This window comes from Rattus norvegicus, chromosome 3 (assembly GCF_021556685.1).
Source record: "Rattus norvegicus strain SHRSP/BbbUtx chromosome 3, alternate assembly SHRSP_T2T, whole genome shotgun sequence".
In the NCBI taxonomy this organism is placed as follows: Eukaryota; Metazoa; Chordata; class Mammalia; order Rodentia; family Muridae; genus Rattus; species Rattus norvegicus.
The window spans coordinates 115710516-115727446 of NC_141536.1; the positions used below are offsets into that span (position 1 = coordinate 115710516).

The 16931-nt window shown below is 46.4% G+C and overlaps 1 protein-coding gene across 1 annotated transcript in view; it reads left to right on the plus strand.

Moving 5' to 3' along the window:
• The window catches only part of Mertk (MER proto-oncogene, tyrosine kinase), a 105865-nt gene that overhangs the window by 37178 nt on the left and 51756 nt on the right, over positions 1–16931 (plus strand). The window contains 4 exon segments of the mRNA NM_022943.1: positions 961–1061; positions 2609–2782; positions 14055–14141; positions 15800–15915. Coding sequence (NP_075232.1) covers positions 961–1061; positions 2609–2782; positions 14055–14141; positions 15800–15915 — 478 coding nt within the window.

Here is a 16931-nt window from a genome sequence, read left to right on the forward strand (position 1 = left end):
CTGCCTGTAACTCCAGCTCCATGGCGTTGGGTGGCCTCTTATGGCATCTGTACACATGTGAGCAAACTGGGACCACACACACACACACACACACACACACACACACACACACACACACACACACACACAGAGTGGGAGGGAATAAATCTAAAACAAGAAAAGATGACTCAGGCACCAGAAATTTCCAAACCAGACAAGAGGTTACCAGCCCTCCATTTTCACAGTAGTTGTACTTTTAGGCAGTTAGGTGACTTAGAGACCATGCAAGGTAGAAGCAGGAACTAATTTCAGAAAATTATTTGGGATATAGAACAATTGTTCAGGACCTTGAAAATTATGGAATTCCATAATCCTAATGACTGCCAAAAACTCCCCGAACTTCCAAAAATGTCCTGAAAGGAGAAGAACCAAAGCCATAGTTTAGAGGCTACCGCGGACAGCAAGACACCTGATAGTATGTGTATTAGGGATTCAAAGAGATATGAAAGCAAGAGATGCGAGTGCAAGAGTGACGGGGTGTGTGTGTGTGTGTGTGTGTGTGTGTGTGTGTGTGTGTGTGTGCATGTGCGAGCGTACGCTGTCTCATGTAATAGAGAAAGAGAAAGGGTCAATGAGTTCACACTATAATAAATACTAACAAATATGAAACCAGCCGGGTATTGGTTGGAGACCCTAGAAGGTTGACACTAACATTCCTCAGGGGACCTCGGTCTGCAGCTGATTAGAAAGATCCACGCATGTTGGGAAGGGTCATCTGCTTTACTCAAAGGTGGCCGAGTTAAATGTTCAGAGCGTCTGAAAAATATTCTTACAGCAGCTTGTAGGCCACCAAGCACCACAGCCTGGCCACGCTGACTCATACAACTAACCACATGATAAGTGTGTTGAAGGATTTTCTGTTTCTATAATGGAGATTCAAAAGATAGTCACTGCAAATTTCTCCCTGTGTTTCCTTTGAAGCATAACCAGTGTGCAGCGCTCAGACAATGGGTCGTACATCTGTAAGATGAAGGTGAACGATAGAGAGGTTGTGTCTGATCCCATATACGTGGAAGTCCAAGGTGAGCCCAAAGCCATGTCCTGTTGCCCGAGAGCTGGGTAGAGGCTGCATCACACGTCTCCTAGGTGACGCTCGGGGTTTGGTCTGCCTGTTTATAACTCCGTCAGCCCTATGGATCTGTCAGTGTTGGGATTTTACAAGACAATCCTCTTTTAGACTTTAGGTGATGATGTAATGATCGATTTGGCTCTAGGGGTGTGTGTGTGTGTGTGTGTGTGTGTGTGTGTGTGTGTGTGTGTGTGTGTGTGTGTGTGTATACGCCTGCTCCCGCCCACCCAGGCAATTGTGCATGCTAACTAAGCGTGTGCTCCACTACGGGGCCTCTATTGCCTAAGTGTTGCTCCCCACCCATGAGGTGCCACCTTCCACGGCGTCCTTGGCAGCATCTTATTACCTCACCTTCCACATCCCGTTCCCACCTAAAGGCTTTCTAGTGCCTGTTCCCTTGTGCACATGAACCTGATGCCCAGTACCACAGCAGAAGGCTTGAGAGGGAGAGAAGGAGAAGAAAGGGAAAAGGGAGGCCGGCGGACTTACAGCAGGTAAGTGTGGAGGGGAAGAGACAGGACAACGGGCCTCGGATGGACATCACATGGACCTTTGCTTGGGCGCGTTCCAGACCAGACAGCCGATGCCAGGATTGTGTGAGGATCAGTCAACAGGAGGGCATCCCTACATTTGGGATTAATCTTGTAAAACACAGTATTTAGTAGACAGTTTCTTTGTCAGGATCCCAGGAAAATACACAAGTTGGGGAAAAGTCTGAATCCTGAAAGCTTTGGAACAGGAAAAAAAGAAACCTATTATCCTGTGTGGATTTGTGAGACACGAGTTTATAAAACCCGTGACTTAAGTGTTGAGGGTAGCCAGCTCTCCCTGGTACACTTTTGGGCATGTAGTTCAAGCAAGCATTCATTGCTTTCTTTGAAAGTTCCCAAGCTTTTCTGTGGGCCAGATTTCGGGGTTTCCTTAGATCTTAGGACTGTAACTATAGAACTGCTGATTATGTCTTCAAGTGAGTGCTTGCTATAAACTCTTTAGTTTCACACAAACGTGTGTGTGTGTGTGTGTGTGTGTGTGTGTGTGTGTGTGTGTGTGTGTATTGGGGGAAGGGGATGGAGAAGAGGACACCGGATCCCCTTGAGCGGGAGTTACAGGTAGTTACAAGCTGCCTGATGTGGCTGCTGGGATGAACTTGGGTCCATTCATAATGCTAGCCATCTTTCCTGCGTCACTCTGCTTGTTTTGGTGAGAAATGCTGCCAATCTGCCAACCAGTGCCAAGCCCTTGAGCAACAAACACCTGCTTTAAAGGCCGGCTATGGATTCCGTTCTGGCCAAAGCTCATGAATCACCGTGCACAGTGACTAGAAAAAAAGTGTCCTAGAAAGCTGGCTGGGGATGGACCGGGAGCCAGGAACCTCTGCCCTCTTTATTACTCTACTTGGAGGTGACAATTGGCTATTTCAGACCCGGGAAAGCCCCGATCCCTGTCTTTAAAGGCTCTGCATCTGGTTAAAGCATGTTCCCCTCCACTCTCTCTCTGCAGGACTCCCTTACTTTACTAAGCAGCCTGAGAGCGTGAATGTCACCAGAAACACAGCCTTCAACCTCACCTGCCAGGCTGTGGGACCCCCTGAGCCCGTCAACATCTTCTGGGTTCAAAATAGCAGCCGTGTTAATGAAAATCCAGAAAGGTCCCCGTCTGTCCTAACTGTCGCTGGTAAGTCTGAACGTTATGCGCATGCGTTGAATTCATTCATTCATTCATTCATTTCTTCCCCTCTAACTGTAAAGGTGACAAATCTTTGGTGATGATTGCTATACCCCAACGGTGGTCAAAAAGAAGGGCAGAAGGAGGTATGGAACACTAGGGGAATAGGTGTATTGGAAGAGAGGTGGGATGTTCAGGTGCCCCCCTCGATAGAATCCAGCCCAGGCATCCAGAGCCCTGCTCACATCTCCGTGGCACTGTGGCCTGGCCTACCTGGCAGGAATCACCCTATGGAAACACTAAGGTAAAGACCTAATTGAGGTTGGATGCCAAGAGAGTGGATCGGTCGCAGAGCGCTGTGACAGGAAGCTTGTGAGTCACTGTGGGATGGCTGGTGAATTGACATTCCATGGTCAACTTGATCTCCATCCAAACCAGAACGCCTTGGCTTTGCTCCTGCTCTTGGGCTGGCTCTTGTCAGCCCTGCCACTGAAGCTTCCGTTGTCTGTCGGTGCCGCTCGGGCCAATGGGCTCTACTGCTCCCCCGCTTGCCTTTCTGAGCTCTATCTGACGATGTGGCCTCGCTCCATCCCTTCTTCCTTTCTCAGGCACTCAGCAGTGTTCAGGAGGGTCTGCTGTGTGCTCGAGGCAGATCTGGGCTAGAGAGCTCAGTGGCGGACTCTTTAAAAGGCACATGATCCTGGCTGCCTTCCCTCTTCACTGCATCTTCTTTGTTGCTGGGCCGGTTCTGAACATCGGGTGCCCAGCTCAGTCCTGGCCCAGCTCCTTTTCCCTCCGAGTCACACCCTCCTGGCTGAGTTCCTCGGCCAGCTTCAATGCCATCTGTGGGATGGCTGCCTGGAACTTTATGTCTTGGGCCCTGCCCTCTCTACTGAGCTCCCAGCTCCTGTGTCCAGACATCTCCTTAGCTTTTGCTACTTGGTGAGTGTGTATGCATTTTAAAGTGCAAGTCTTCGTTCCCCTCAACCTTCTGCCTCAGAATTCCACCCTCTTGCTAAATAATATCACGGAAAGGACACTCTTCCCTTTCCTCATTTTTTTTAAGCTGTCAGCAGCTTTGTGGATTCTGCTTCAATAGCACAGTCCGCCTCGATCCATCTCCGTGGTTCACATCCGCTCCTGCCAAAACCACTGCTCCCATCCTGTCCCTTCGTCTCTCCAGTCTCCTCAGCAGCAGCTCATGTCACCCACCTCATGAGACTCCTCGGTGGCTCCCCCTTGATCTAGACTGTCACCCAGAATCCTTCCTGGCCTTGTCGGTCAGCCCTTCATGCTCCAGCCCCTGCCCTGCTTTCTCCCCTGCACCCAGTCCTCTACCTGTGCTCACTAAGCACTGTTTTTCACACAGAGTCCCTTCTATTTCTTCAGACACATCATGTGTCTTCCAGCTCAGGACTTTGAACACCCTCTCTGTCTGCTCACAGTGTCTTCCCAACCTGCCCTTCGTCCTGTGACACATACATATATCACTTAGTACCTCTGCTTTTCTTTTGATGCCCAGTCAGATTGTGTGTGCAGCCTTCACCGCCCTTATCAGAGTTTAACTTCATTTCACGTAAGAATGGAAGCAGTAACTAACATATATCTCCCTTCTGAACATGGTCTCCAAAACCCAGGGCTTTGTGCTTGGTGCCCCACTGCAAGTCACCTTAAGCAGGATCCCACTGATGATTTGAGCTGAGGCCACAGAAGCAAGTGAATTCCAGCCCCAAGTGTTGTCATGGAGGCCCCTCTGTAACCCCTGATGGTAGGAGAGGTGATGTGGTGTTCTCTACCTTCATTTAAGTTTTCTTTGAGTTCCTCCAAGGAATAGATAATAGGAGAACTTGTGTGTTTAATCTTAATTTCAAATAATACCCTCTCTATGAGATAATTGCTCCAAAGTCCATAAAAGAAAGACATTCCTATTATCATTATTATTTTGAGATATGATTTTATGTAGCCCAGGCTGGCCTCAAACTTGCTGTATAGCCCAGGCTGACCCTGAACTCCTGACCATCCACCTGAATTTACCTACCAAGTCAAGTGATGGGATTACAGCCTGGGCCATTGCAGCCAGCAATACTAAGATTAATGGTTTGAAAAGACAGATATATTTAATTCAGAATTCTTTTTACATTTGTGGGAGGTTTAGGTGTGCAGGTAGATGTCAGAGGACAACTTGTAGGTTTTGTTTTCTTCTTCCTTCCACCATGTAAGTTTTAGGGACTGAGGTCAGGTCATCAGGCGTAGCAGTGGGTGCCTTTATTTCCCAAGCCAGTTTTCTGGTCTCAGTGTTTTGTTTCTTTAACTGAGAAAAATAGGGTATGCATTCATCGTGGAGCGCGTGCTGTTTTGAGATGCTTATGTGTATTGTGGAATGGCTTTAGTAACTAACCTATGTACTCCCTCAAACATTCTGTTTTAATCTTCAATGTTATTGTCTCTGTGTGCATATGTCCACCCGCCACAGGGCATGTGGAGGTCAGAGGTGACTTGTGGAGGTGTCAGGTCTCTCTCCCCACCTTCACATGACTTCCAGAGACTGAGGTCAGATTTACTTAGAAACGGATGACTCTACCCACTGCACCGTCTCACCAGCCCCACAGTACTGGTTTTGCGGGGTTTGTTTTGGTTTGTATGATGTGTCTTAAATCATCTGCACTTAGGAGAGACAGCTAAAGGGGGCATAGAAGGGGAAAGTGCATATATTTTAAAGTTTGAAAAGTCCATTCTCTTTCCAAAAAGGCCTTGCCAATTTCTAGACTTTCTGGTAACGCACAGAGGCACAGGCTCTGTGCCATGTGCAAGCAACGTTGACAGATCTGTATTTATGCCGACCTTTGTTTACCTGGGTCTGTGTGTGTGTGTGTGTGTGTGTGTGCGTGTGTGTGTATGTGTGTGTGTATGTGTGTGTATGTGTGTGTGTATGTGTGTGTGTATGTGTGTGTGTATGTGTGTGTATGTATGTGTGTGTGTGTGATGTGGTGTGGTGTGTGTGTGTATGTGTGTGTGTGTATGTGTGTGTGTATGTGTGTGTATGTGTGTGTGTGATGTGGTGTGGTGTGTGTGTGTGTGTGTGTGTGTGTGTGTGTGTGTGTAAGCATGCTTGTGGAGGGTGCAGGTTGGCGTCGGGTGCCTTTCTCAAGAGCACTCTGGCTTATTTTCTGAGACATCATCCCTCACCAAACCTGGTGTCCACAGCCCTGACTGGAGTGGCTGGCCAGTAAGCCCAGGGCTCCTCTGTCTCTCTGCTTACACAGAGATTCAAATCACACCTTTTCTGGTTTTATTCTTTACATTTTTTTTTTTTTGGCTCAATCTTGCTAGAAGATTCTCTCACCATCATAATATAGTAAACCCCACCCACCCACCCAATCTGAGATTTTGTTTCCTGCAAGCCCAAAAATTGTTTGGAAGAAAACTCCGGAAATAAGAAAGAAAATATATTCACACAATTTTTATTACAGTAATTTTAGAGATTGTTCTATTTTATTAGTAGCTCTCATTATTGATCTTATAGTGTACCTAGTTTATAAATTAAACTTTGTCAGAGACATCTATGTCTAGGAAAATCATGTATTTCTGGAGTCTGGAACTGAGATTTCAAGTGTACATTGAAAGAGTCCTCGGAACATATTCCCCACAAACTAAAGTGGGGAGGTGCTTCATCTGACTTATTCCTTTAGCTCTCTTTGAGAGCCTCAGAGAGCAGGCACTAAAACTTCCTCTGGTTGTATCTTCAATGTCTAGGAATGACGGATAAGAGAGGGCCCAATGCCACATCACAAGAGAGCCCCTTCAAAACTGTAAATATTCCATCAGAAAGCTCACGACAATGGAAAGTCTCTCTAACATCTTGTACATCCAGCATGGGCTTTACCAGTTCCTTTATGATTTCCCAAGCAACGACTAATGTCTCTGTAAATGAAGAGCCTGTGTGTAAGCTGCCGAGCTGGCATTTTCCACCTAGTTCCCGAATGACTACAGTGTACTACGTTGCTCAAGCAATTCTCCTGGTTGTGAAAGGCTGGAAGCGTGGGTTTCTGACTTTTCTCTCTTTCTCTTTTCCTTTTGGTGAGGGAACTTTTTGCATGTGTGTGGGGGCAGGGTCCTAGCCCTGTATGTGCATGGTAACCATACACTTTATCATTGAGCTGATATTCCAACTGTGTGTTCTTAAAGTTTTCTAGGATTCACGTTGATTATCTCAAAATAACGTGTCAGATTTACATTCAAGTCAACCAACCAACTTACAATTGCCTCAAAATGCAGCTTATGCAGAAGAGGCAACACCAGGTGCCTCACTGTCTCAGAATCATGTCATCTTTTAAAGACACATTTAATTTATTTTACATACATGAGTATTTTGCCCACATGTATACATGTGTACCATGTGTGCCTGGTCCCCATGGAGGTCATAGAGAGGATCTGATTTCCTGGAATTGGAGCCACCATGATGGTGCCGGGAACTGGATTTGGATCCTCTGCAAAAGCAACACATGCTCTTAAACACTGATCTGTCTCTCTGGCCCCTCCTACAAATATTTTGTTTTGTTTGATGGAAAGGTGATGAAGCTCATGCCCAACAATGAAGGCCGCTTGAGCCAATTGATGCATTCTAATTGGAAACCTGAAATTTACCCAAATTCTTTTCTCTGCCCTGCCCGACAGTCAGTCATCAGGTGCAGCACATTGCTCTCGACTGTCATTGAGCCCCTTCCCCTGTGCTTTTCCACAGCGATGCCCTTAATTCATATTTTCCTGCTTCCTTGCCAACACTCTTGCTGCTGCACCCTAACTGTGGCCCTGCATTCCTTGTCCCTCTGTCCTCTGCGCTCTCCCCCTCCCCCAGCCTGCCACCTACACAGTGAGTCATTCTCTGCTTTGTCAGCTTCTCCTAAAGCACAGAGCATCCCACTGCAGGCTGAAGATGACCCCGATGACTCTGATGATCCATAGCCCTCAGTCCTTTGACCTTTATCCCCCTACCCTTCTCCTGAGGCATCACTGCCTGCTCATGGGATCTCATGAGCCCGTGGCAAGTCCACAAAGGCACTGTGCTGACTTGCTTGGTTTCCCATGCTGGCCCTTCTAGTCCAGCTTTCTCTGCATTGGCTTTCTGGTAAGCCTCTATTCCATCAGATGATTCTCTGCTCATCTCCGAATGCCTGCCTGGTCACTCTGCCCTTATCTGTGCACTCACAGCCCCTCTGACTTCAGTACCTCTGCTTCATACTCAACTACAACCATCTACTTGTCTGGTCCCCAGGAGAGGCGAGCAGTCCGTGAACTGATTATGTGAGAAGTATTAGCTAGTGTAGCCTCTTCGATAAACAGCTGAATGAACCACTGAACACATGAGCGGTTGACCTAAGGGCTGGAGATGCAGTTCAGTTGGTAAAATGCTTGCCCACCACGCATAAAGCCCTGCATTGGATTCCTAGCACCATGGAAGTGGCACATGGTGGTACATACCTGCAATCTCAGCACTTGGGGAGTGGGAAGTTTATCATAAACTCAAGGCCATTCTTGACTATATAGTGATTTAGAGGTAGTCTGGGCTACGTGAGATTTCACCTTAAAAAGACAACTTCCTGGATACAAGCGTTTCCTATCAATCCAAGAAAGTATCATAATAGGGAAGTCGTTGACTGGCCCAGGCAGTTAGGACTGCTCTGAGCAAACTTACTTGCTTCAGATAGGATCTCGCTTCTGGCTGGCCTCCTCTCTAGAAGGACTGGGGTCACAGGAGTGTCACCACACTCCTGGCAGTTTTCTCCTCTAGTCACAATCCCTCCTTACCTGACTGTAAAAACTGTTTCGAAGCCACAGGAGAAAAGGTACTGTGTCTGAAGGCCATTATTCTGAGTGAACAAAGCCAGCCTCAAAGGTTGCGTAGGGTCTGATTCCATTGAAATCACCATCTCCGAGTGCAAAATTACCACGGTAGAGAAGGGATCAGCTCTTCCCATTGGCTCTCTTAGACCTGTATGCTCCCGTGGGGGAGTCCTTTTACAGGGGAACAATTTTGTAGGCACAAATCTGTACCTCTGATTAAAATTTCGTAGGATTATGCACACATGAATGTGCCCTCCCCCAGAAAACAAAAACAAAAACAACCCTGATATGATCAGAGTAAGGTTGAATTTTAGTGACTAGCATTGTACCAAAGTCTCCTTCCCAGTTTCCGTCCTGGGACTATGACTGCTTAAAATCATTTTCATGGAGAAGTGGAGGCGGGGTGGGGGGTGGGGAGCAGGAACTTGGCTCTATTTTTGCAACTTTTTGTGAATCTAAAATTACTTCAATCTGAATTTTTTTCCCTTTTAAAGAAGCATTTTGTAAGGCTGGGTGGTAGAGAGTTTGCCTACCAGACACGAGGCCTGGTTTCTGTTTTTGTAAACAAAATGCCGAGAGCAGGGTGCATCCCTGTAGGTTGATCGTTTGTCTGTCATTCAGGAGCCCACAGGTTGATCTCCAGCACGGAATTAACCTGGTGTGGTGGGCGCATGCCTGTAATCTTAGCCGTTGGGATGTAAGGCAGGAGGATCAGACATCACTTGCGTGGTGAGTTTAAGGTCATCCTGGGCTACAGAGCCCCTGTCTCAGAAACAGAAAACAAAATCCTTAGCCCCAGAAATAACACACAAATAAATGGCTTTTGTCTTGAGCGACTCCAAATCCGAAATGTACGAAGACCTTTTCTGCTGTTATTTATGGTGGAATGTCCTGTGGGTGATTTTGACCTCTCTTAGCTTACAGATTGATGGCCTCTTGTTGAGCACCGGTATCAGACAGCTCACGACCACCTCCAACTCCTTCCTGCTCCAAGGAAGTCAATGCCTTCTTCTAGACTCCATGGACACCCACACACAGAAGATGTACACTCACACAGACAAGTACACGCAGATGAAAAATAAAACTTAAAAAATAGGACCCCCACCAATTATCTGTTTAAATGAACAGCTAACAATTAGTTCTTGTTTTAGTTAGCTGGATGTAGTTACTAATATTCCTCATACTAACCACAACAGTGAGAATTTATACAACTCAGTTCCTCAGTCTTACAGTGCTTACCAAACAGTTCGCTTTGAACCCCATTGCATTGTTAAGCCTTTTTTGTTGTAATCGGGAACTTGCTTAAAGTCTGTTCTTCCGAGGTCAGCTGGAACAATCCCGACAAAGCCAAATCTGTCAGTCCTCCTCTAGAGCTCCAGGCTCTCCCCACCCCCACTCATCACCCCCCACCCCCACCCCTACTCTGGAAAAAGGCCTGGGCAGTTTATATGCTAGGATTCCCCCAGGCTATTCCCTAAACCTAGATATTTCCCTGAGGCATTTCTCAAAGCTCTAACTTTAACCTCTCCCTCCCTTGAAAATCACAGCCTGCTTCCCCACCCACCCAGACCATCCAGTCTTCAGGGGTTTTCTAGTACTTGTCACCTTCCTGCCACCTTCCAGCACAGCATTCAGCTTCTCTCTCAGGTCTTGCTTCATTTTGTTCTGGAGGTTTGGGGGTGTGGGGGGATTTGAGCTGTAAGGGACAGGAATTAAAGACCTCCTGGGGGGCAGGAGGGGGTGCTGGTACCTAATCAGTACTCAGTATTTACTGAGTGGATGAAACCAGGGCAGCCAGAGTTCCAAGTAATACGCCATTTTACCATACAGTATGTTCTGTGTGTTTCATTCTTGGGTAGACAGACTCCAGGGGAAAAAAGATGAACACACAGGGTTGTTTATTTCATTAAATTTCAGGGTTGCTTAATCCAGAACTCAGAGATTTGACCTAACTGCTCCTGGAAGTTGCTTCCTCAGCAACTGTGATTGTCCTTCCCTCTAGGGAACATCTTGTTCCTCAAAGCTCCTTAAAATACCTCAGGTCTGGGTCACAGGCTGCCATTTTCTCAAACTGTGTGTGTGTGTGTGTGTGTGTGTGTCTGTGTGTATGTCTGTGTGTGTGTGTCTGTGTGTGTCTGTGTGTGTGTTTCTGTATGTGTGTGTCCGTGTGTCCTGTGTCTCTGTGTATGACTGGGGTGGGGCAAGCAAGAGAGCTATCGACTATCAGCCTGGGGCTTGGGAAGGAAAGCCTTTCACTAGAGCCCAGGGGACCGGTGGGGAGGAAGAGGTCTTAGGCACTGTGGATTCTCTACCGGGAGCAATCAGGATCTGTGGGAGGAAGACCCGAGACTCACAGATACTGTTCACCCAGGAAAGCCACAAGGAGTTGGACTATAAAACTCTCAGGTTTATTTTAACTTGCATAGAGGGGACCAAGCAAGGGAGAAGGAGCTGGCTTTTTCTGCTGAGTACTCTGTATAGCTAGTCTGGCTGTGCTTGGTTTGTACACTACTGCCACTAAACCAAAAACCATAAGGGAAAAAATTACACAGAGCGAGGGTGTGGTTCTGCGGTAGAGCAGTAACCTAGAATGAATGAGGTCCTAGTTCTGTCTGTCCCTGGATTGTGGGAGAATGGAATACCTGGTGGGGTGGGGGTGGTGTAGACTGGGAGTGTTGGGTGGAGGTGGGATACCCCTGAAGCTGTAAGTGCCAGTCTAGTTGTAGAGAAATTTGCCTTTATTTAGATGGGTTTCCACCTCTGTCTGCTTGCATCTGTTGGCTTGTCGGGGTCAACCCCCTGCCCTCATGGAGAAGCCTTGGCACTGATCTCTGGGAGTTTCAGTTTGGTGTGAGTACCTTACGCTGCTGAGACATCTGCTACAAACTGTTTTTCTGACCTTGTGTAAACTTTGGGGAGAAAAAAAACACAAAGAGGAAAATGACTTCCTGCTTGATCTAAAATCAAGTCGCACAGTGGCCAGCTTCCCTATGAGCACTTGTGCGTCCGTCCACCTTAGAGGCCAGGAGCAGTGCTACAGTGCTGCTGGCAGACTGCGCTCCTCCGGGGAGCTTCAGCGCAGTACGGGATACTAGCGAAATAAACATGGTTCGCCGGAGGGCCGGCTCTTCCTGCCTCACTCAGCACGGAATGAGATTTTCTTAGTTCGTACTCCATGTATGTTTCCTAAAAGTTGGGATAAGAGTAACTGAAGTCAAATGATAGATAGGTTCTGGCGTGCAGACATCTACATCAAAGAAAGAAAGAAGGAAAGAAAGAAAGAGAGAGAGAGAGAGAGAAAGAAAGAAAGAAAGAAAGAAAGAAAGAAAGAGAGAAACATAGATAGATAGATAGATAGATAGATAGATAGATAGATAGATAGATAGATAAAATGAGTGAGTGAGTAATAGAATTCCTTGTGATGGAGCCGAAACGTGGTTTTCCTAAATAAGAGCCAAGCGTTGCAAGCTCTCAGGAGCTGGTAGGATGGGTGTCTCCCCAGGGAGATCAAGACCCCAAGACCCATCAGTTCTGAGGACACTGCAGCATGACACGGAGCTGTGGCATGGAACACGGCAGAATGCCCTCCCCACCCCATCCCCCCAGCCCACCCCCACCCCCGTGCACTGTGGGCCCTGTCTCGGCCCTCACTGTCTTCATCCTCTTTCCCACAATCAAAGCCCCACCATTTGCGCACTTGCTGTTGTTTGCCACCTGCCTCTCATTTCTTCCTCCTTTCACAGGAGGAAGAGCCCACCCCTGCCCCTCTCTCAGAGCCCCAGTGGGACAGCAACTCTCAAAGAATTTGGTGTCAGGAGCCCTTTAAGAGTTGAAAAATTGTTGAAAAGCAAAACAATTTTGTACAAGTTATGCCTATCTGGTTACGGACTTAGAAAGTAAAATGGAAAACTTAAAAAAAAAAAAAAAGAGGATATGCCAGACCGAGTTCCACTGACTGGTAGACTGTGATGTCCTCGTATGACATCACTCTCTGGAAAACTCCTTCCTGCATTGGTGAGATGATGAGCATGGAAGGGAAATGACACTGCTATTATGGCAAGAAGCTAACTTTTGAGGGCAAGTGTCCCTGGCACCTCCTGGAGTCTGTGGACCCGACTCTGAGAGGAGCTGCTATGGCACCTCAGGGTTCAGAACTTTCTAAACTGCGTGCACAGAAAATTACAATTTGATCTGGCAAAGGAGATAACATTTCTGGGGGGGAAAATGTAGCTTGTCTATCATACATGAAGTCTTGGGCTGCATCCCCATCACTGACAGAAGAAAGCATGGAATTATTTATACCAATTAATTGTTTCCTAATAATTTCTATAAATATAATCAATCCAAAAGAAAGAATCATACGGTTGTTGTTCAGAGATTTTTCAAGCACACATATGAATGCTATTAAAATAGACTTCATAGAAGTGGAAAATTTAGACTCTGCAGGAGGAGTGATTCCAGCAGGTGATGCTGTGTCAAGATATTGCAGGTGGAGTTGGGGATTAGGTATGCCCAAGTTCCTAGACTTTATGCAGCTTTCTAGGTCTCTACAATTACATTTTATTCAGCTGTTTCAATCATGAAACATTTTGGGACGTAGACATCAGAATGTCTGAGGGGCCTTGCATACTTTTCGCAGTGAGGGGGAAAGCACACAGAAGATATAAGGACACCCCTTCCGGTGGAGTAGTCATTCACAAGCATCCTTTATAGATGCAAGTTAGGGGTGCAAGATAAAACATTCATTTCCAGATAACTAATTATTTGCTTTACCCACCATATAAAATAGGAGCATTTCCCCCAAGAGGAAGTGAATACGCAAAGAAGTTGCTCCAGAAGCAACTGTTCTTGGTTCTTTAAGTTGTTGGGAAAACATAATTAAAAATCCACTTGAAAACTTCCCTCCAGTGTTCCACCACTGGCAATTCTTCTCCTTGGTTCCTGTGTCTTTATGATGTAACCCGTCATTGCCTAGATGTACTTGTGTGTTGACTGTTGTGTTTGTGACTATGTCTGGCTGGGCATAGTGTCTCACACCCCTTAATCACAGCACTTGGGAGGCAGAGCCAGGCAGATTTCTGTGAGTTCAAAGCCAACCTGGTCTACAGAGTGAGTTCCAGGACAGCCAAAACTACACAGATAGACCATGTTTCAACCTCTCCCCCAACTCAACTCAGAGAAGTCTGAACAGCACTACCTTGGCATTCAGGGATTGAAGGGACAAAAACAGCCGCCTCTGGGGCCAGGGCTGCCCTGCTTTGGGTACCTGTGGTGTCGTCTCAGGTTGGTTTTCTAATAGTTATGCTTTTCTCTTTAGATTGATTTTACATTTTAGGCTAGAAGCTATGAGCCAAGAAATAAAAGCTGGCAAAGCCAAGGTCTCTAGCCCAGGACCACCTGTTTACCTGCCTTTAATCTCCTGTGTCTCCTCCCATCCCAGGTCTGACAGAGACCGCAGTCTTCAGCTGTGAGGCCCACAACGACAAAGGACTGACGGTGTCCAAGGGTGTACAGATCAACATCAAAGGTGAGCAGGAAGGCCAGGGCTCTAGCAGGTTCAGGAGGCTTGCGAGGGGCACAGGATTGAGTCTGGTTACTCCATGGCTTTCTTTGTAACACTGTACAAGCCTCTTCTCCTCTTTGGTGTCAGTGTTGGGAAAAAAAAAGTCAGGGTAATTACAAAGCCTACTTATTTTTGAAACTTGGTCATTTACTATAAGTATTACACTCATAGCAGTTCTTGGCACATACATCATCGATTAGCATGAGCTAATGTAGTTCTGCTTAGCACAAGAATAAGCTAGAAACTTTACCTTCATTTTCAATTTCCCATTTTCATCTCATACTTATTCCCATTAACCGTTGAGCAGCCCAGAGGTGGGCTGGGGGGGGGGGGGGTACTGGGTCAACGGAGCCAAATCTTACAAGAGGGAGACTTAAAACTGGAGCAGAGAGCGGAGAGCAGGGGGATTGCCAGTCTGTCTCCTCCTTTCCCTCCATCTTACCTCCCATTTCACTAGGTGGGAGCTCACTGGGCAGTTGATTGATAGAAACAGAGCCCAAAGCAGATGTTAGTGGAGACACAGTCCTTCACCCTGTCCCTCTACTCCCGTAATAACAGGTATTGACACCCTAAACTTGGAAGGGAAGGAAAACCCACAAGCAAATTCTGCCTTATTTTATCTTTATATCACCGTTCTTACTCATGGAAACTCAAACACATTTTATATTTTGCCGTCACATAGATCTTTAGATAGCGAAGAGTAAATACTGGGTTCATGGTTCTTTCCTCTTATCCTTGGGAAATCAAAGCAACACCAAGATATGCTAGAATATGCTGGATGATAAGTTAAAGGCTGGGCATGCTCAGGGAAGGGGATTTAAAACTACAGAAGGAGTTCTAAAGAGTCTGATTTCAGTTTCAGTAAACGGACTAGATGAAGGATATGAAACAGCATTTATTTTATAAAGGTTCATTGCAAAAAAAAAAACAAACAAACTAAAAGTGACTCCTGGAGGAAGTGTATAACTTCCTTCCTCTTCCATAAATTCCGCTATTACAGTTTCAAAAGGCACGTTGGGAATCTCAGAAATCTGCTCGTGGGTGTAGACTTGTAAAGACCTATTTACTAAGTGTAAGGTTTAAACTGCTCGGAGTTTAGACAAGTATAAAATGGGACACATTAAATTGTGTACTTCATTTAGAATCTCACCTAAACTTTCTTTTAAAACTCTATCCCATTCCCAAAGCTTGTGGAATTTCTATGCGCTAATTTTAAGATGAGGTGACCTTGAACTTCTGGTCCCTCTCCCCAGTGCTGAGGCCAAACTTGTGTTTCTGACCTTCATTTACCTTAAAACTTAAATCAGAGCAACCAAGATCCCCTTTGTGTAAGTCAGTGGCTCTCAACCTCCTAACGCTGCGATCCTTTAACACAGTTTCTCATGCCATAGTCACCCCCAACTATAAAATTATTCCATTGCTACTCCATAACTGTAATTTCGCTACCGTTACGAATAGTAATGTAAATATCTGTTTTCTAATGTTAGGTTTCAACTCCGGTGAAAGGGTTGTTTGACCCCCCCAGAAGGGTCATGATCCACAGGTTGGATTTGACTAGTATGATACTCGCAGCCTCCTGTGGTATAGAATTGTGATTCTGTGCGTGTCTTGTCTTTCCGTAGTCATCCCTTCCCCACCCACTGAAGTCCATATCCTCAACAGCACAGCGCACAGCATCCTGGTCTCCTGGGTCCCAGGGTTTGATGGCTACTCCCCACTTCAGAACTGCAGCATTCAGGTAAAGCTCCAGGGTTTGTGCGCTGCTGTGTGGTGCTCTCTGACTCTCCCACCTCCTCCCCAGGGCAGGCATGGAAGGTCTACCTCCACCTCTACTCAGAATCTCTTCCGTTCCCCTCAGCATCCATCATGGGTGTTTTGATTCTCTGGCCACGGTGCTCCATTATGGCCCAGAACCCAAGCAGGAGAGAAACATGCTTCCAAGGACAGAGGTCTTGAAGCCAGGGATAATTCTTTATAAATTATCCAGACTCATCCCTGAATGAGAACGGGTTTGTGATCAAAGGTCCAGGAGGCTACACGCCTCCCAGAGCGACTCATCCTGGGCTGGGGTATGAAGGACAGTTAGTTGTACCAACCCAAGGTGGGTCATGTATGCTGATAGACGAAGTCCCTTAGCCACTGTCTCTTAGGGAAACGGGGGTTGAGGAGTGGGTTTGCTGGCCTTGTTCAAGCTTCAGTTCCTTTTAACATTAGTGAAAGTTACTTTGAAACAGGGCTAGGAAAAATATGGGTGGGCCACCCTAAATGATACCTTGTCCATGGTATAAGCTGTACTCCTGAGTGCTCCTTTCATGAAAACAGAAACACTGTCAGAGGTCCTAACTCCACAGTCAGAACAGACACTGTGTAAGTCACTCAGAGACTGTCTGCTGACAGTATGAATGTATTCTGCCTTGTTCATTGTCATGCATAGGGACAGAATTACTCTTAATTTCCTGAATATCTAGTTTTCTCATTAAAAACCCATTAACTAGTGGAAAGTGGTGGCACACACCTTTAATCCCAGCATTAGTTCAGGGGAGAAGGGGGGGTTGAAGGGGAGCTGTGGAGGGGTGGATCTCTGAGTTTGAGGCCAGTCTGGTCTACAGAGTGAGTTCTAGGATAGCTAAGGCAACACAGAAGCCCTGTCTCAAAAAACAAACAATAAGCAAATAAAAGTCATTAACCAGGCCAGCAAGTTGCCACGCTAGCTAGCCTGACAGCCTGAGCTTGATCCCACAGTAGAAGGAGAGA